Raw genomic sequence first — 19191 nt, 5'->3', positions numbered from 1 at the left:
AACAAAAATCAAGGAGGAAAGGTATTCCAAATGCAAAGTCGATCCACCATGAGACTCAAGAGGAGAAGAGCTAGAACGATAATGATTATTGGTAAAATGGGCCGAACCACAAAGCTCTTGTCAGACCAAAGTTAAATTGACTTCCTGTCATCACTACCTACTCCGGTCGTTGACCCAGTTTGATCCATGAGTGAGGGAACCAAGGAAAGCAAGGAAGAGAGAGAAAGAAAGGGAAAAAAGGGTTCTTCAACTCGGAACCCACCGACACCACTTACGAAGATCGGGTGCGGGTCACGGGGGGAAGCAGTCCCGAAAAAGGCGCCTCCCACTTTCTTCATGCGTCGATCTGATCTCTCTTTTTCCCTTCTCCGACTTGTCCTTTTTGCTTCCTCCCCACTATAATAACTACGACGGATCTGCTAGTTCGTTGGCTAGTCAATTAATTGTTCCAAATCCCGTTCTCAGCCTCTGTCCTCCCCCCACGAAATTTAATCCTCTCGTTCCTCTCTAACTTGCCTTCTCGTGGGCCGTGACTATCTATCTTTCCTTGATCCCCCTCGAACTATGGGCGACCATGTCGCCCATGATTAAGGCTACTTAACCGCGCGTTCCCCTTGTCCTAACTACGGCATTGGTCTCTCATTCCCCATCCCGCCGGCCACAACTTGATTCTGCCCCCCCACGCTCACTGAAAATAGTAGTGGGCACCTGGCGCGCCGTGCAGCTGGTCGGCAGCAGAATGCTGGTTTTGACGCCTAAATTACAGACCGAATCTAGTTAATATATGTGATGGGCTGTGTCCGATTAAACGGTGGAAATGCCTCCAAACAAGGGCGCCGCTGGGCGCAAAAAGGACGCCATTCATTTTGTCAATGCTCGGCCGTCCTCGGAGGGAGAACGATTAAAGATACAGCGTTTGGTTAGGGCCCATGTAGGCAAATGGATTTCCGATCAGACCAAAGATCGCTCCATAGAATCTGAAGCGAATTCGAGCCGTGATGCCTCCCGGGAGAATGCCTCGCGCACTGTTGATCTCGATGGAGATGAGACGATGTTAAACTTATATCCCCCTTCGCTGTCCTGTCGATCCTCAGTTTCATCCTGTTCACCTGAATCAGTTTCCTCGAACAACAGTCTAACGGTTATACAAACCGTCCCTACTAGTGCCTGGGATGCACAGCAGACAATGTCCGTTGTCCCCACTTCTCAGTTATATCTTGACAGCACGGAACACCAGTATGACAACGAATATGAGTGTGATTATGGCCACGATTCGCAGGGGTCAAGTCCAGAAACCTCCAGTCCCCCTGGTCCTATTGAGCATATCGAGACCATCGGTGCGAATTTCATTGATCCTTTTATGACCTACCCCTGGCGTCATTCTCCAGAAATCGCCAACGCATGTCAGGCATATTGTAAGTGAGAAATGAAGCATCACTGATGAACCCTTGTGACGACTGGAGAAACAATTGTTAACAGGTATCTGTAGGTACGTCCGTTCTATGGCCTACCCTTACTCCCGGGGCCAGAAGATCAGATGTTTCGGCCTTGAATTGGTTCCCCTTGATGATGTCTGAGCCGACTTTAATGACAGCCATCACGTTCGGGTCACTCTCGCACCAACGGGTGCAATGGCTGAACCGGTGGATCCCGGACGGCGCATTTCGGGAGCGAGAGCAGCAGCTTCTAAGAGTCTGCGAAATGGAGACCATCGAGCTAATCAATCAGGAAATGAAAAAGCCAGGCCGAGCAATCAGCAACGCGGTCATTTTGAGTGTGATGTGCATGGCACATAATGCAACAGATATTAGTGAAGAACGACAGTTTCGGCACATTCCGTTCACAGCACCCATGCGGCGGTTGCAATGGATCGACGTCTATGGCAGTCTGCGACCAAACCTGGTACATGTCCAAGGTTTGATCTCAATGATTAACCTACGGGGTGGCCTTGAGGCAATTGACCTGCCCGGGTTGGCTCCCGTAGTGTCTCTGTAAGTCGCTCTATGTGATTGAGATATTGATTCTAAGCTGACAATTTGCCCTAGGTCGGATATCGTGACCTCGAGTGCATATCATACGCCTCCAGTCTTTCCTTTCTTTCCGCTTTCAGCGGACCGGAAGAAGGTTCCGCTGCAAGACATGCTCGGGTATACGATGGTTGATGTAGACCGCCATTACGGCCGACTTCGACAGATCGGCTTGACCACAGAGATGATGGAGGTCTTCCACGCTATGGACCTTTACATGAGTATTGTGGATGCTTATCTCAAGGGAAATCAAATCAGAACGGACTACTCTTTGCTTGCCGACCAGCGTAACTTGGTCCAATACACCTTATTATCTCTCCCAGCTGCCAGTCAACTCCCTGGATTCAGTGGCTATCATCAACGCCATGAGATTATCTACGAAGCCTGCCGTCTCGCGGGCTGTATATATGGTTCTGGCGTGGTCTTCCCCCTACCGCCACAAAGCACCCCGCTGGCTAAACTTTCTGGTCTTCTCAAGGGTGTTCTCGAGGTTCCCGACTGCCTGACTGTCTGGGACCAGCCGCAAGCCCGCGTTACCTTTTTATGGGTTTTGACCCTGGGTGGCATCGCGGCCGAGGGCACCGTGGACCGAGACTGGTATGTGGTCACGCTTATGCAGACAGCACGGTATAGTCATATTACCTGCTGGGCCGACCTTCGGGCAATCGTCGTGCTGCTACCCTGGTATGACGCAGCCTGTGACGATGCGGGCAACAACCTCTGGCTGGAAATCGAGAGACTGTCCGCTCGTTCATCGAACTCGAATTGAACGTGTCTGATACCTGTTATGTAGCACTGTTCTAGGAAAATAGTGCATTTAGATTGGGGGGTGTTATCGGCTAGCATTGCCCCTTGGTTTGCTTTCTTATACATTATGTCATCCATCCTCTCTTCCCCCCCCTGATTTTCTCAATTTCTTACACAGCACAAAAGTTGAGGCGGGCTATGATTAATGACAATTATGAGGATCTCAGAAGGAGTACTGGTTTTTCGGTGAGTTGGGTTAGAGATCAATGCTTTGCTCACCTGGGATATTCTCGGTCCTGTATAATATGTGTGGATTATATATACCTAATTAAGTTAATGTTGCATTGGGATGCGTTCACACCACAACATTACAGATATCTTAATTTGATCAAACGAATGCAGTACATACAGAAGCACAACAATGACCGCTTATCCGTTCTCGCTGGTCACACATGATATATATCTCTACCGCGCAAAACCAAATATCAAGTTACGCTACGCTACAACCAATGAATGTTACGATGGACCTGAAATGCCGTATGAGGGCGACTCTGCATGCCGCGCCACGTTCGACGGAGGCCGAAACAACAAGGGTTCCCGCTCCCAGTCCCTACTCGCGATACCATCATGATCATCGGGAACATGGACGTCCCCATTTTCCAGAGCTCCTAGCTCTGGCTTCGTAATATAAATGGTCCTTGCTTTCCACCAAACGAAACCAACCAGTCCGATGCCGACCAAACAGGTCACGAGGGTGAGGATAGAATTTACGGGAATCGGGTTGCGGTGAAATACCTTGAAGGTGAGGGCGTCAAGACCAGCTTGTGCGAAATTGCCCAATCCCGATAGACAGATGATGAGTCCATAGACCTTGCCGAATGTCTGGAAGCCGAATACCTTGGCTGCGTAGTCCGACACAGCGGTGTAGTAGAACGGGCGGTAAATGACGAAGATGGCGATGTTCGTGTATCCGGCTTCAATGCTATGGGGAATGCAACCGAGAACACCAATCACGGTTGCGGTTGATACGAGTACGAGGAGGACAAAGGGGGTACTTGCATTGTCGAGGATAGCGCCAATAAACGGCACAGAAACGAGACCACCAAGGGGGAGAAAGAAATCAAATAGCTCGTTGATCTTGCGGGCTTGTTCGGGAGACCCGAACAGGTATTCATACTGCTGGCGCATTGACGCCACGAAGTAGTTGATTCGGAGCATCTGGAGGACAGTGAAAAGGGTGATGAGGACGAACCATGGGGATCGAACTTGTTGCAGAGCCGAGCAGCCGTGCATTGCGCCCCAGACCCCGCCGGTGGTGTTCTGGGGCTTTGTTGCTGGTGGGGTATCTGGGTCGCCTCCGTTGGCTCTCAGTGCCGGTTCTTCGTTTCTCGAGACGTGGTCAGTCTCTGTTAGGAGATCCTGGATCTTATTGACGATATCTTGGCGCTGGACGCGACGGTCATTTCGTTGCCGTTCACCTTCATTCCTATCTGAGATATCGTCGTCCACTGTGTCGTTCGCTTCGGCGGAGATCTCAGCTTCTGCTTGCTGGACTAGCTCCCCAGCAGTTTTATAAGAAGTTGCTGGCATTATGGTAAGCTGTGCGGCTAGTATAAGTAATGGAACAATGAGATAAGCTAGGAAGAATTTTCCGGTTGTGAACCGGCCGTTTGTGTTCTCGTTAACCAGGCGGAAGATTAAGAACAGTGCGCTGGATGCATCGAATGCGCCTGTAAGCATGGATAGGATCAAACCTGAGCGGGTAGGAAATGTATTCGAAAGATGGAAGGATGAGATGAATATGAACGGCCCGCCCAAAGACAAGAAAAGATACCCTGGGATGTACCCGTCGAAACCGATGCTGCTCGAAAGTCCAAAAAGTGCAGCACCAAGACAAAGAAAACCGCTTCCAATGATACCACACACGCGTGGGCCATAAGTGTCTAGAATAGTTCCGACTGGAAGGGCAGATACATTGGTCGCCACGGCGGCTATGGTGAACATCAGGTTGAGGCTAAGCGTGGTGTGAGTTATAACTCGAGCAGAGCAATTTGCTGACGTACTTACCGAAGTTCCTGTGAGTAGCACACATCTTGGCGTTCATTTAGCTCCTCTTTTGAGCACATATTGTGGTAAACGCCTTCTCGGATTAACACTGGCTTCAGTGCCGCGAAACCAAAGACAACGCCCGCAGCAAGGAAGCAGTAGATTACTGCAGTACAGATCTGCACTATGAAAGATGAGCATCAACTAGAGGTAAAGGGAGGTATTAAGGCCTACAAATCCGTTTTGCCCGACCAACTTCAAACGCGCCCGTTGTCTCTAGTAGCGACGCTTCCTGCTGTTTTACAAGACCATTTTGTGTCACCCTGCTTTCTCCCTCTATGTGACCAGGTCGAGGTGTCTGAGAAGGTACTCTCAGGAGAGAGGTACGCTCGTCTCCCGCATCCTCTACCGATGCCTCATTCCAGCCTGGTCCGGCATAAGGGTTGAAATTCAGGCGCTGCCTGGAGACTGGAAAGCTAAATGTCGAAGGGAACGACGACGATAGCGACTCTTCCGGAAGTTCTTGATATGCCGCATCATCTTCTGAATCGAGTATTGATGATTGGTCTTGGCGACGGATTGTGACAGGATTATGTTCCCATGACTCCAAATAGGAGACTCGAGGTAGGGACATACTAGGTACACTCGGTCTAAACTCAGAAAAGAATGACAGCAAGGGCTTCGGTCAGGGAATACCTTGCCCGACTTCCCTTTTTCGGGGCGGTATTACAAGGAGGTCAAATGCTAGCTCAAGGAGGGAATAGTGCTCCTTGCAGCATCCAAGCCGCTATACGAGCTGGCCAGAGAAATCAAAGCTAAGCACTGTTCAAGCAGACTGAAACAATAGATCTGATAGGATAAAATAAAACCGGTTAAAAAGTACTACTCGAAAGGAGTGAAGGATCACGACACAGCGTTTTAAGGGGCTCAATGGTGTCCAGAGCAGGAAAGATGGAAGCTGTGGGTAAGAGGAGGTGGTCATGATGATCATATCGATGATGATGATGATCTTCAGCGTGACCTTCTTCTTTGGTACTAGCTCCAATAACTCGAAACCGGATCCATGAGATCAGCACATGATCCCGCGCGGCCCACGTGACGTCTATGCAGGGCTTGTCGTGCCAAGAAATGGCAACTACCTCCAACTGCTTCTTGGCACCACCGAGTGCACACTGCACACATGGCCGATTCCCACGCCGGTGGGCCCCTTTGGATCCTCCGGTAGTGGTACTCATCTTTATTCGAAGAGCCCTGCCACAATCGACAGGACCATGCCGAACTGAGTATGATTCGCCCGGGTGCTTCAGCCAGGTACCAACATTCGGACCTTATACTACTAATACTATTCCCAAACAATACATCAAAGCCGGCACCAGATGGACGGGAAAAAATAAGGGCACTGACTCGCCGGTGGGCCATCATTCCCTAGCTGACTCGCACAGTCCCTAGTGTGTCAGCTTAGTCTGATGGAAGAAGGGCTGGACCATGATCTCTTCATGTTGAGCATCCAACAATTAGCCGATCTAGCGGCAGCAAGCAATTTCTTGTATAAACATCGCCGAGATTTAGTTTTCCTTGTCCAGGTAACGATGGAAACTCATATCAGCGTCGGTACGAGAAATGTCTCTGATAAAGTTCACCTGTCTCGTACTAGCTATGAGGTTTGGATGGAACTAGCGCACAAGGCGGCATACCCCATCAATGGTGTACGAACGATGAACATGTCTAGTGGTCCCCTGAATTTCATACATTACAATAGTGCATTAGGAACAACTGCGTTGTGCAAGTCCAAGAAAAACCGGCGAACTTACGCCGGCTTACTGGCTGCAGATCGTAAAAGTTCGAACCCACCGATGTTAATCTATGTGGAGGATGAGCCAGTGGTCGAAACACACGGATTACGAACATTCAGGGTTCGGCCTATAAGGTCGCCATGGTTCAATGCCGCCACAAATCAAATGGGGAAAGAAAAAAAAGAAAAAAGAAAAAAGTAAAAAGGAAAAAAAAGCTATGGTCCATGCATGTGAGCACCAGTTGGATGGCTCACCCACGACTTGAAACCAGGCCCGCTGGATGCAATGGGCAACTGTGGAAAACTGAAGGATGAATTAAACAATTCTGGAAACTCCGTGCTCCACCACGAGATATAGTGAAGCTACGGACGCTATCCGAAAGTCTCAGGTGGCCATGATAGGCATGGGCCGTTCGACGATGCCTGGGGCTATCAGCCCAACTGAGTTAAGCGTGAATAACTGTTCCAACAACCATCTCCAAGGGTCGAAGATTGAATGGGCCCTAAGCAAAAGGGACTGCAGTTTGAAATGCCGTAACGTTGTTCATTAACCTAAAATAAATTCTCCGGCACGCAATGCTTTCCCAGTTTAATACTGAGACCTTCTCCTTTTGGAAGGGATCAGAGGTGGGCGTGCCAAACGGCCAGGCACTTCATCGGTGGAAGACTATAGAGGGGCCCGGCTCTTTCCAGTCCATTGCGGGCATTTCATCCAGAGACGATCATCGGCACGTTGCGGATTATCATCAGCGTTGCTGGCACACAGGGTCTCTGGCCTATACCTACGAGTAACCGGGGAGACCAGCAGCTGTAGTGATGTTCACATTTACTCCAAATTAGCGCCAAGGACGACCTTCTGTAACTCCTCCTTAAGTCTGTCCATCGACAATCTGTTACATTAGTTTTCTCTTTCCTTTTATTGTCCTCTCCTTATTGTGGCCTAGTACGGTGGCAATCGCCTCCACCGTAGAGGAACCGTCCCTGCGTCGGGCCTTGAACCGTTCAACATTAATTTCGGATTGTCCAGTACGACTTATCACGATAACTTGTCACTGACGCGGTCACGTTTAGCCTCACCTTAGCGTCCGTGACCTTTCCCACTCCTTCTCCTCTCTGCTTATGCCCGCTTTATATGACTCGTTGTCCGTTGCCTTCCCCGGCGTTGATGTTCTCTCTGCTGATTCATGGCTGTTGCGGGTATCTCTAGCCGAGAAACAGCTTTGAGTATATCGTAATGAGGGGATGGTGAGTCCGGAGGCAACCAATCTTGCTCCTTTTCGCCGCGCAAGCCGCTTGTCTAACGCTTGCACTCTGCTTACAGTCTTACATGTCGCCAGCGCCATCTGAAATGTAACCCATTCACCTGCCTCAACCGTCCAGAACCCTAACATTACGCTTTAGGTGACAAGACTGGGGCCGTGTGCTTACGTTGTCAACGATCGGGCCGGCAGTGCATTCCTGCACCATCGAAACCAGAGGAGGTTACTTTTCGACACGGCCAGAATCCATCCTTGCGGCCTAAAGGGCCTCCTCGTTATGGAGAAAGCGACTTAGCATTTCCAGATGATCAAATCTGGGTTAATACACCCCCTGAAGGTGCGTTTTATCTTCAGGTTAATGTTGCAGATGGTGGGAGGCCGACGCATACTAACCGCCCCGCAGTTGCTTTTGAAGACGAGACAGACCGTACAGCGGCCGACTACCACGTTGTGCAATCTGGAGCGTCTTCATTGTACCTGAAGAAAGCCTCTGAACGTCGATTGTCAACCTCGGTGTCGACGTTGCCACCATCAACATCTTCCCTCCTGTCCCCTGCTCTTTCTCCGGGAGGTCCGGAGTCGTTCCAATCGCCGCCTGATTTCCCCCACGGCACGATCAATAACCTGCTGCCGGCAGACACTATGGGAGATCACCAGAAACTGGGCAACCTGAATGAGGCCTTTCTCCTTCGACACTTCCGAAGAACCATCGGTGCATGGGTGCTGAACACTTCTGCCGAGCTAGAAATAGGAGCATCGCTAATGTTGGTTATATATGCAGATGGATGTATGCGACCATGAGAGGCACTTCTCAGTGGATGTGGTCGAACGAGCGCCTTCGTCCTCCCTCCTGTTGTATGCCTGCTTAGCTACCGCCGCACGTCACCTCTCTCAAACGAACAACTCAGTCCCGCCAAACGCTGCAGATCAATACCACGAGCAATGCATTGCAATTCTACTGCCCGTGGTGGAAAACACTGACTTTAAAATTAACATCGAGGTACTTCTCGCCTCGACAGTGATACTACGCTGTTTTGAACAACTTTCTTGTGGGTGAATACCAGATGTATCTTGAGTGAGTGTAGTGTTTACTGAAAAATTCCGCAGCTTGTGCCCTGTCGCAAGACCTACAACGACACCTCTTGGCTGGTTCAGTGTACATCGGTTCTCACGTCGATTGTGCGTTTTCTGGTGGTCTTGCAGAGGCGTCGTTCTGGGCCTTTGTGATGCAGGATGTGCAGTTCGCATTGGCGACCCGAAGCCCTCTGCGTTTGACCATTGGCCCTTTCGAAGAAAGGCTACGCCTCGCCTGGGAATACTGTAGCGCCAAAACCGACCGGGATTGGGCCCATCGAGCTCTATGGCTGCTAGCCCAGACTATTAACTACTGCTATGAACCAAGTAGCCCGGCTCACTTGAGTTCCGTTCTTTGGGACGTCCTGAAAAAGAAGATTTGTGATTGGGAGATGCGACGGCCAGATAGCTTCCGGCCATTACATTTCTCTCCTGCCACTACAAGCCTTGGGAGACCCTTTCCTGTTGTTTGGTTTACCAGCGCATCACACGGTATGTTCTCGGTCTATCATCGCCTGTATACAGTTACATTGACAGCTAATGCTCAAGCAGCTACCGCAGCGCAACAGATATGCATGGCCAAAGCTTTGATACATGAGTATGAGTTGAGAACTCATCAGTTCGCGGCTAGCCCAAATCAAGGTCGCAAGTTAATCGAGGTTGTTCTAGAACTCCACAACTGAAAACATATTACTAACTATAAACATAGAATGCTATCGTGAGAAACCTGAATATCGTTTTAGGCATTTCCCTTTCGGCCGACGATGACCCTCCCGTTCGCATCATGGCCTGCCATGCGCTGTCTGCTTGTAAGTGCATTACGACAAACCTTGGATCCCATTGCGTTGTGGTACCCTTTGTTAGAAGGCCGCTACTCAACACTTCAGGGGTCATACGCTGTTTAGTCGCTAGTGTACTAACCCATCAATAGGCGGCTCCTGGATACGTGACCCACTAGCGCAAGCGTGTCTTTTAGACCTACTTCGACGGACAGAAGCAGAGAATGGATGGCCATGGACATCTCTGGCGCAAGCACTAAGTCAAAGCTGGCGTATGACGGCGGAATAGAACGGGCTGCCATGGTACACATTTTACGTCAAGCGCGCCCTTCCACACATACACTTTCCTCTTCCTGTCCTATATAGCTAGCGCACTCAGACAGAGTTACATGTAATGTCTACACAATTCTTCCCAACAGACGAGTCTAGTGAGGCAAGATCTACCGAGCCTAAAATCCACACGACGACAAGCGGGATAGACCCAAGCTAAACTATTTGCTCTAGGGCGATATCGGGTTCTCGCCGTTGCTTCGCATCCCCACCCTCGTGGGAGCCGTGTGGGGACACTTCCATATGCCGCAATGCAGATAAGCCTTAGCCCAGCTGAGTCCGAAGCAGTACTTTGGAAGTACTACATAGTACATGGTCTATTCTTGTGGAGCTTTGGTTCGTTTTCTTCGGCGGCCCCAGCCGCCGGGCTTATTGTGCATCTAGGCTGCGACATGGTAGCTTATCTGGGCCAAGGACACGCGTGGGTTCGGTTTTGTTATGTACCTAGAAAAGGTCCCCTTACGTATGCGATTACCGAAAGTAGTCAACCGATAGAGAAGCAGAAGGATCGATACTTTCCCACACCCAAGGGGCTTATGGCTCCGGAGGCTCAAAACCCCCCACACAAATATAGAAAGTGAGGTCTTACCCGGCGTTGCCGAGGCTTCTTCAGGTATAACAGGCTCTTCTATAAGGCTCTACTAACCATATACTTCATAGCGTGGATTCTACCCCCTTTACACCCCCTTTACGAACACATCTGATATGATATGACCAACCTTGACGATAATAGCCCGCTTCAACGTCATATTCTGCATCCATTCATGTAGCTGCTAAACTAGTCTGCAGAGACCAACCGATAGCAGTATGAAGCATTACGAAGCATCATGTAACCATCCAGGACCGGATCGGCAACACGTCATGTCCAGCTATACTGGCTAATCCCTAAGGGTGGTATACATGATATACCCTCTCCTTCCTTGCCACTCCATTCTCGGTAACTAATTACGAAGGGTACATACATGAGCGAAGTGCATCCTAATCGTCGAAACCCAATAGGAGGAAAACACAAAGACGAGCAGGAGCCTTTCGCCTGTACCCTGAGCAAAAGCAAACCCCCCACATACCGAAGCTCCTTCGTATGCGCCACATCATCTCCAGTACGGATCCCCGGAATGTGCTCCGGCGCTTTTGTGAATAATTATCCAAGCTCCGAAAGGATGACAGGCTGCATCGGATCTAGATCCGCGACCACCCTGTCGATGAATATACTTCCACTGCCGGTGCCGAAATACCTTAAACCTTATATATTACATGAACTTAATTTTGTTTTTCCTGCCCCGGGTTTGTTTTCCGCCAAATCCGGTGCTCGGGTCGTTTCACCATCGACGTTTTGACTTTCCTATAACACACCTTATTATGAGTTGCAGGTAATTGGAGTGATCAAGATAATCTCCATGGTATGGAGTACACTCCATTCGATCGTATACTTTTGCCCTACATCACCGTCAACAATCTGGATCACCAACCGGAATGCCCGGTACCAATAGGAAAAAGGACAACCATATCCAAGTGGAGTATCAATACCACCACCACCTACCTACTCCAACTCATTAAACAACCTCGTAAGCATTCCCATACCCCCACGCCATCGTTCCAACCAACATACATCCGAGTAATACCCGGCTCACGGGACCTTAGACTAAAACCTTAGTCCACAACCCGAGTCCGAGTTTCAACACTAAGATAATCAAACTGTGGACAAAATTCAGGGTCAGGTCCCCACACGCTACGAAACAGAAACCCAAATCCGAAAAAAGCAAAATGTGAAAACAGGCTCACCCTAAATCCTTCTCTTCCTTGTTTTAATCTAGTCCGAACCGTGGTTGCAGGGTAGCTGGACCCTGTTCAAGGGTAGCCCCGACACTGACTGAGATGGCCAAGAACTCCAAGTATCTAGCTAGATGATTGTCTCAATGAGCTATTTTCCTGCGATAATAAAATCGTAAGTTGACTAATCATTATCAATAATAGATTACTATTCTCTTCCTCAATTATTTTTTAACCATTAGCTAAGTAATTAAGTAATATCTCACAAAACAAATTAAACATATAATTATAGAGTATACTAAACTAAATCTATATACCGAGACGACCCGTTCTACTCCAACTCTATGTGGCGGTCACGTGCTCTTGGGGTTATGGCCAACACCGTCGGGGAATATAATTCCCCGCTGACTAAGTCCGAGAGGGATGTCATTGGTTGGTGGGAAAATAGGATAAGGTTTGTGGTTACGTGTATTTTGGGTTTGAGTTTGGGGCGAATGCTTTTTTTTACCTTTCTTCTCTTAGTTTCTGCGTTTCTTTTATTTTAATCTTGACTTTATTTTGGTGGGTTCGGGTTTAATACCCTGGTTCATTTAGTGCCGTTGTTTCATCGGGGTAATCTTCATTTAGGTTAGGGGTTTAGTATTAGGTTATTTAGTTTGGTTTGGTTTGGTTGTTTGTTTGTTTGTTTGTTCTGTAGTTCATTGTGGGATGTATGTCCTAATTTTCGTTTGATGTTTTCGGGTTATACATTGACAGGAGAAGAGGGTATCATATCAAGAGCGTATGGATGTATGTACACAGTGGGAAGCATGGTTCACCGAGGGAGAAATAGAGATATTTGTGCCAATCAACAAGCTCCACATGCCGTGCAAGACACGGAGCACGCGGGGGGGACGGGAGGTGTAGAACCACCCACCGCCCGCGTCTGAGTCGCAAAGAGTATATATAGACGACGACGAAGACTGACACGCCACCGAGGTTGATACGAGTGTATCCACATCAATAATATCCGGTCCCCTCAGTTGGCAGAGGCAGGTTGAAGAACCCGTCTCCCAGCATATTCTCCAGCGCATACAGGTTCTCGGGCTCAAACCCCACCTGCATTCCTAACTCCGGCACGAAGAAACCCTGCACCGGCCACGGCATCGCCATGCTGCTGTTTACCGAGGGGTCTGGGTATCCTGAGGCGGGAATATCCTGGTAGGTTGACGTCAAGGGGGGATAGAATTGCCGGGTGGGAGCTGGGTACTGGGCCCAGGGGTCTGAATCCGTCGTTGCCGGGGCAGGACTTGGGCCTAGTGAAGGTTGTGGTTGCGATACAAGGTCTGAAGAGGGGGTTTGGCTGACCGGCCCGGAGGCTGGGGGAGTGTAGTCGGCGGTCGATGGAGGACATAGGCCCTGGCCTGAGCTAGGGCGGTTCTGTGGTTCGCCCATGGCAACTTCGCTCAAAAGGTGGAGAGGAGTCGTGCCCGTGTTCTTCTAGAGCCATCAGCTATGTTACGGGAGACTTCGGGCAGGCATAGCGAATACATCGAACGAGAAAAACAGGGTCCAACTCACCTTTTGGTATTTCTCTGCGGCTGATTGAAAGGCAGCCTTCTCATTGCCACAGTTCATTGGGCGCAGTCCACCACTGAAAGCATCTCTCATAGCTAGCCCATGGTCCTTGCGCTTTAGAAACCACCCACGAAGCATGCTCAATACCACCGAGAACTTGGCTGGGGTCCGGCCCCCGGCCTGCTCGCCGGCCCTGGTGTAGTGCTCGATCACGCGGTCGAGGTAGTATTCAGTCTTTAGACTAGCGACATCGATCACCTGGCCGATACGTGTTTCCGGTGAGGAGACAATAGAGTAAAGTTTTATCAATGCAACAACCGTAAAAGATGTCCGAGCCAGGGCAAAAACGGGCAGAGAGATGAGATCCCTGATGTCAACGGAGCAGATGGTATCTATAGCTTGATGAATGGAGGTAAGACAGGTGCTCAATGCATTCATATGGGCGGCGCTTGTCGGGCTGGAATGGTCGTCGCCTGGCGACTTCTGATCCTCGCTGTAATCCACGTGCATGGCACCCTCGTGAAGATAGAGGTTGACGATATATTCAGCCTGCGTAAATATGGCTGGTCGCTCGTCAGCAAAAGACATAGGGGGAGGACGCCGTGCGAACTTACGAAAGTCACTCGGTCCTCGCTCTCTCCGGAGCTGCTCGAGCTGTTTTTCAAACACTTTGAGCGTGTACTGAACCTTGGGCTCCGAGAATGCAACAATGGACCCAGTATCGTCAGGGCAGAACTGCTGATGAATCTCCTCGATTATATGCACTAACTTGGCCCATTGTATCATCACCTTGTCCGAGGGTAATGCATCGGATGACTTCTCCAGTATTTCTATGCACTCATCCATATACGGAGTCCAGCGTACTAGAAGGGTGCGTCGCAAGGAGGCAGCAACCCTACAGATATTAGAAGCCATTCCTTACAGCCAGTCTCGAAGGGGGCTGCTTACTGCACAGCTAGAAAATAACAACCTAGCCACGCCCGTCTAGCCTCCGCCGAATCAGGGTCCTGCGAAGGCGACTTTTTCAATATAAGGTCTTTGACCAAGGTCCATGGACGGTTCTTTGGCATCGGCCTACGGTACATCCCAATATCCATAGCTATTGTCACAGCCATATGAGTCAACTGGTAAAACTTTAGCTCTTCAAAGTGGTCCGGCGGGATATACCAGTTGCAGGTCACGAGAAGTCCCTGAATTAAATCCAGTGACTTTTCGCCTTTAACAACGACACGTTCCGCAATGGCCCTGTAGAAGTCTTCAATAAGTGGAATCTGTATTTCAGGCTGGATAGGCCCCACGGCTGTAGCGATAATGGCATGGAGTAACACCGGTTTGGTCTTCCGGATATCTGCCATCGTGGTCCCAGGAGGAAACACCACCATCGGGATATGGGGCGCCATATGTTCCACATATCTGGCGAAAGCTTCCGATGCAACGGCCGCACTCACTAGGCCTCGGTCAATCACATCGACGGGCTCGTTTGCTACGCTTGGTTTCGGCGCTGTGGTATCTGAGCCGGAGCTTGGACGAGTATGCCACTGCCGAGACGTATTATCTAAGATCTGCTCTGTAACAGGGCTTGGAGCACGATAGAATGAGGGTGCTGCCAGACCACTGTCCCTTGAGTCCTTGATCTCCCCACTATGTCGCCGTTTGTTCCCTGCCAGACCGGTGGGGGAGCCCAGAGGTACAGAACCAGTCGATGTGCTATGAGTTGGTCCCAACCATCGTCTTCCAGTATGCTCCTCACGGGGCGGGCCTGGATATGCTGCCTGTAGCGTCGGTCCACTGCCCTGAGAGGCCTGTAGGCTTGCCGTCAGCGCGTCAATCTTCCGCTCCAGTTCCGCGACGCGACTATCCGTCTTCTTTTGGCGTCGACGCGTTGGGACCGTAACGACACAGGATCTTCCAGCCTTGGCACACCGTTTACAGGATGCGTTCGGGTTGGTCATGTCAGGTTCGCACCGGACTTTCAATTGCCGACATGATTCACATGCACGTGGTCGTTTCAGCTCGGAGTAAGGGTCGTTTGGGTCGATCGATTCGAGCCTCTGTGTACCACCAATGATGCTTCCGGGGCTCGATTGGTATAGAGCATGAGTGGTCGGAGGTTGCGTGGCCGAGGTGCCGTAGTAGCTGGGGCCGCTAGAGGTCGATGTCGCAGAATGTAGCTGTTCATTCGGTGAGATCTGGGAAGGAGGGTCAGGATAGTCATTCGTCGGATGGGAAGACAGAGTAGCGGGATCGGCTTGTCGAGTGGCAGGTGACGGAAGGTAAGCATGGTTCGTTCCGACTCCCTCTGGAGGGCTGTTATCGCTGCCCGGACGCAGGCGCGGATCGATCTCCATCAGTTGCGGGGACTGGAGTGGATATGTCACCGTCAGCACGTCGGCCTCTTGACTGCAGCAACATGATGATGAGGCGTGCGGTGAGGATTGTTCTCGAAACCAGCAGGCGACGCAGAAGGACAGGGATTTGCGAAGGTAGATCAACCGGAACAGACAGTAATACGACTTACCTGAGAGCAGTTAGACTGTGGAACGATGTATGTCTGTTGATGGAGCTGCTGGCGTGCAGTCGGCAGAATCGGCGGCCGATGACCGACAGCGGTTGATCGGTTCCCACTAGTCTGTTTTGGGCTGCTCCCACACTATGCCCGAATGATGTAAGTGCTAGGTATTCGGTACCTAGTACTACAGTAACACCGCCTTATGAGAATTAACTCTACATCCTATTCTCACCTACAAATTACGCGCAGATCTACCTGTCATCGGCTGTGGACTGCGAACTGCGCACTGCACGAAGGATGTGTCCATACCGCCGTAGGATATAGAGATATGGATCTGAGATAACAAGTCGAAAGTGAAGAAGCATATCATGGTATAGAGTAAAATGCCATCTGTAGATTGCCAAAAAGGTAGATATAAATCAACGCCCGCTCGAACGGTTGCGAAAGAGATATCCAGCATGGAATTCGAGTCATAAACCAACCAACGCCATACTGCCAACTCAGGGTGATGAGAGGAGAAGAGTCCGCGGGGACATAGGTAAAAAGATACGAAACAGCTAGAGAGTGAGAAACCAGAAAGCAAGCCTATCCAAATCGCTCAGGACACTTTATGTACCGGGCACTCCTTCTTTCGCTCAAACCATTCAACGATGCACCTTTTATGGAACTTGCAGAGACATTCCAGTCGGACCAACGGCTGGCCAACTTCATACTCCTCCATGCAAATAGTGCACTCCTGCGCACTGCCATCATGCCCAAGGCAATCCTTCTCGGTAGCCGTGTAGGCGAGCATTCGCACAGGTGTTGAAGACTGCGCAATGGGACTGCTACTGTGGGAGGACGAGCGCGCTCGGGAACCATGATTTTCGATGCACTGTCTAATATGTGCCTCCCGAGCATCATCGTTCCCGTTCGCTCCCAAAGGCGGGAAAACATGGTCACAAATAGGGCAAAGATCTCGCTCATCCACACGGCGATGGGGAGTAGAGATAGGTAGACGTATCTCTTGGTCGGGAGATGTAGCGAACGACGGTCCAGCCGATATCATCGCGCTGCCTGGTGCCAGTGGAAGAGGCCGTCCCGATGCAATCGTAGACGGGGCAAATCGAGCTGCTGATAAAGAACCGTACTCCATTGGCCGTTCTTGGAAACGCGATCCTAAGGAACCCCCGAAGCCACCGTACAAATGATAGTCACCTGACCCCACTGTCCTGCGGGCTGAGCGAGTAGAGAAATTGTCGGGCTACAATATAATTATGATCAATTAGTCACGGAAACATTAACCGATACAAAGAAGGTTAAGCAACTTACGATCGAGGCGTACGGTGGATGGCGGGTGGGTGATGATAGAGAATGGTAAGGACGATGACGGGATTGGTTGACTGATGCACTAAAACCACCCCGTATATAATCCACACCTGACTGTGGCTCGCCTGGAGCCCGAATGGTTGTATATCCACGCGGTGGTTCTGGGTTCGGGTCCGGAACACAAGGGTTGCATAAGCGCACCTCCTCGCCACCTCCAAGAGCCGGGTTAAGGGCTGTGGGTGATTGGGCCGAGTCACTTCCTTCTAGATCAATGAGCGGCGCTACACGTGGAGGCATCAGCGTGGATGCACGGGAACGATTGGTGTCTGGCGGATGGACAATAAATTGTCTCGGAATGGTGATCCGGTGAGGTGAACATGACGCACACACCACCCGTCCACATTTGCGACAGTGATGTTTCCTGTACCAGAAACTGAAGGGTGTTCGACAGATCGGACAACTCGTTACCTCCGAGTCAGGCTGCCACCGCGGCCGTATATATTCTAGATAATCATTTCCCGCTCGTGACCAGGAGGTTCGGCGGTCATTTGACCGCTGAGGACGATGGTCCGGTGGCGAAAATGACAAGTCTATAGGCGTGGAGTAGGACGCACCAGGCGCAGATCTTTCGGGTCGCATAGACGACGTCGCGCTGGGAATAGACCTGCTATCCATTTGTGCTGTCATCCGCCCTCCCGTTTCAGTCGCACTGCCGGATACCGACTGTCTCGACCAAACATCTCCCTCCGCATTGACTAATCTTCTTTTCCGATCCGGGCCAGTTACAGTGGAGCGCCTTCTCCCAGAGCGTCTGTCAAAAGCAGGACCAGCCTCGCTTGTCATGGCGGTATCGGAGGTCGCATGGGGTCTGAATCGATGCCCCAGGGCGGAATATGTGGTAGAAGCACCTACTGGTGCAGAAGCCGGGACAGAACTTGACGACGACGACATCAACCAAGGATGTTGAATGGAAAACGAATTCAACGTTGGCTGTTTTACTATCGCTGGAGAAATCAACCTCCGCCGTTTAGATGACGGGCCGTCATGGACTGGGTGGCGCGACGATTCCAGGGCGAAGAACACGAAAGTACAGAAGTAACGAAGGCGGACACGAACACTTAGAGAGATTGGTTTCGTTGAAGGGAATAGAATGCAGGGGCGAGAAAAAAAAGGGACGACAAGGGGTGACCGAGTCAGTACTCAAGGGCTCTTATCAAGTACGGTTCAGGGCGGAGAGGGAGTTTCTTAAGATTCGGAGTTGATGGCACTAATAACAGTCAAAAGTAAAAGTGACTCGAGGCGTGGGTGTCTCGTGACACCACAAATACAGACGCTAGAGGGAGAAATAAAGAAGAAGGAACGAGAATTGCACAATGAATTTACGCTGAAAAGGAATACGAAGTGAAGACAAAAGAGAAAAGGTGCAGGAAGAAAAGAGGGTGTGAGAGTCAAGGTTAGTTGGCAAGTGTGCCTTACGATTAAACCGCCTCTCCTATTATTCTGCGCCGCGGGGCAACTGAAAAAAGTGGCGGTCCAACTTTCTAAGGCACCAAATACCCACGAGACTCCAACGCCGTGTGACCTCCGAAAGAATTTTTTTAATCACGGGTGAAAGCTTTTTATAAATATGCTGCAAATTTTTCAACCTCTAGGGTCAGATGCCCCTTGCTGAGGTAAAGAAGAACCTTCCACTTCTCAAGGCAGCTCTATGGGTTCTCTGCGAAACTTTGATACCGATAGCGTTTGCCACTTCGGCTTATCATAACCGATACTGATCCACTTTGGCTTCTGGATGGATAACCCATGATAACGAATTCGATTCAACCTCGTAAATTTTGGGGCTATATAACTAGAAAGGACTATCCATCATGCCAGTCGAGCTGACCAACCCTAATCTCACGGTAGTTAAAAAGAACTATTCCCGAATACTTCATACATGAATTGAACGCTCCACAATATACAAGACGAAGAGCTTCTGAATTAGAAGGCTTTT

General features: G+C 50.2%; 4 protein-coding genes across 4 annotated transcripts; 2 read left to right on the top strand and 2 right to left on the bottom strand.

Annotated features, from left to right (window-relative positions):
• Nucleotides 1-227: 227 nt before the first annotated feature.
• Nucleotides 228-2796, top strand: ANOM_010342 (uncharacterized protein; the record flags this gene model as incomplete). The annotated part of the gene is made up of 3 exons (XM_015555598.1): nucleotides 228-1415; nucleotides 1490-1991; nucleotides 2046-2796. Exons 1-3 carry the CDS (start codon nucleotides 818-820, stop codon nucleotides 2794-2796), a joined length of 1851 nt encoding a protein of 616 aa, XP_015402969.1. The 5' UTR covers nucleotides 228-817.
• A 494-nt stretch (nucleotides 2797-3290) lies between these two features.
• On the bottom strand, nucleotides 3291-5454 carry ANOM_010341 (putative MFS transporter Fmp42; the record flags this gene model as incomplete). Its single annotated transcript, XM_015555597.1, has 3 exons — nucleotides 3291-4788; nucleotides 4842-5004; nucleotides 5055-5454. 3 exons carry the CDS (start codon nucleotides 5452-5454, stop codon nucleotides 3291-3293), a joined length of 2061 nt encoding a protein of 686 aa, XP_015402967.1.
• Nucleotides 5455-7846: 2392 nt separating this feature from the next.
• Nucleotides 7847-10013, top strand: ANOM_010340 (Zn(II)2Cys6 transcription factor; the record flags this gene model as incomplete). Its single annotated transcript, XM_015555596.1, has 9 exons — nucleotides 7847-7857; nucleotides 7934-7962; nucleotides 8014-8208; nucleotides 8275-8591; nucleotides 8653-8920; nucleotides 8979-9437; nucleotides 9498-9604; nucleotides 9655-9754; nucleotides 9877-10013. 9 exons carry the CDS (start codon nucleotides 7847-7849, stop codon nucleotides 10011-10013), a joined length of 1623 nt encoding a protein of 540 aa, XP_015402968.1.
• Nucleotides 10014-12823: 2810 nt separating this feature from the next.
• Nucleotides 12824-17633, bottom strand: ANOM_010339 (putative C6 transcription factor (War1); the record flags this gene model as incomplete). Its single annotated transcript, XM_015555595.1, has 7 exons — nucleotides 12824-13303; nucleotides 13385-13944; nucleotides 13996-14276; nucleotides 14330-15741; nucleotides 15900-16031; nucleotides 16507-17133; nucleotides 17202-17633. Coding segments are annotated over 7 exons (3924 nt in total), but the record flags the coding sequence as incomplete, so codon positions are not given.
• Nucleotides 17634-19191: the final 1558 nt, after the last annotated feature.

This window comes from Aspergillus nomiae (assembly GCF_001204775.2).
Source record: "Aspergillus nomiae NRRL 13137 chromosome Unknown contig00383, whole genome shotgun sequence".
Taxonomy (NCBI): domain Eukaryota; kingdom Fungi; phylum Ascomycota; class Eurotiomycetes; order Eurotiales; family Aspergillaceae; genus Aspergillus; species Aspergillus nomiae.
Note: the sequence above shows the minus strand (reverse complement) of the source record. Positions and strands in the feature narration are given on the sequence as shown.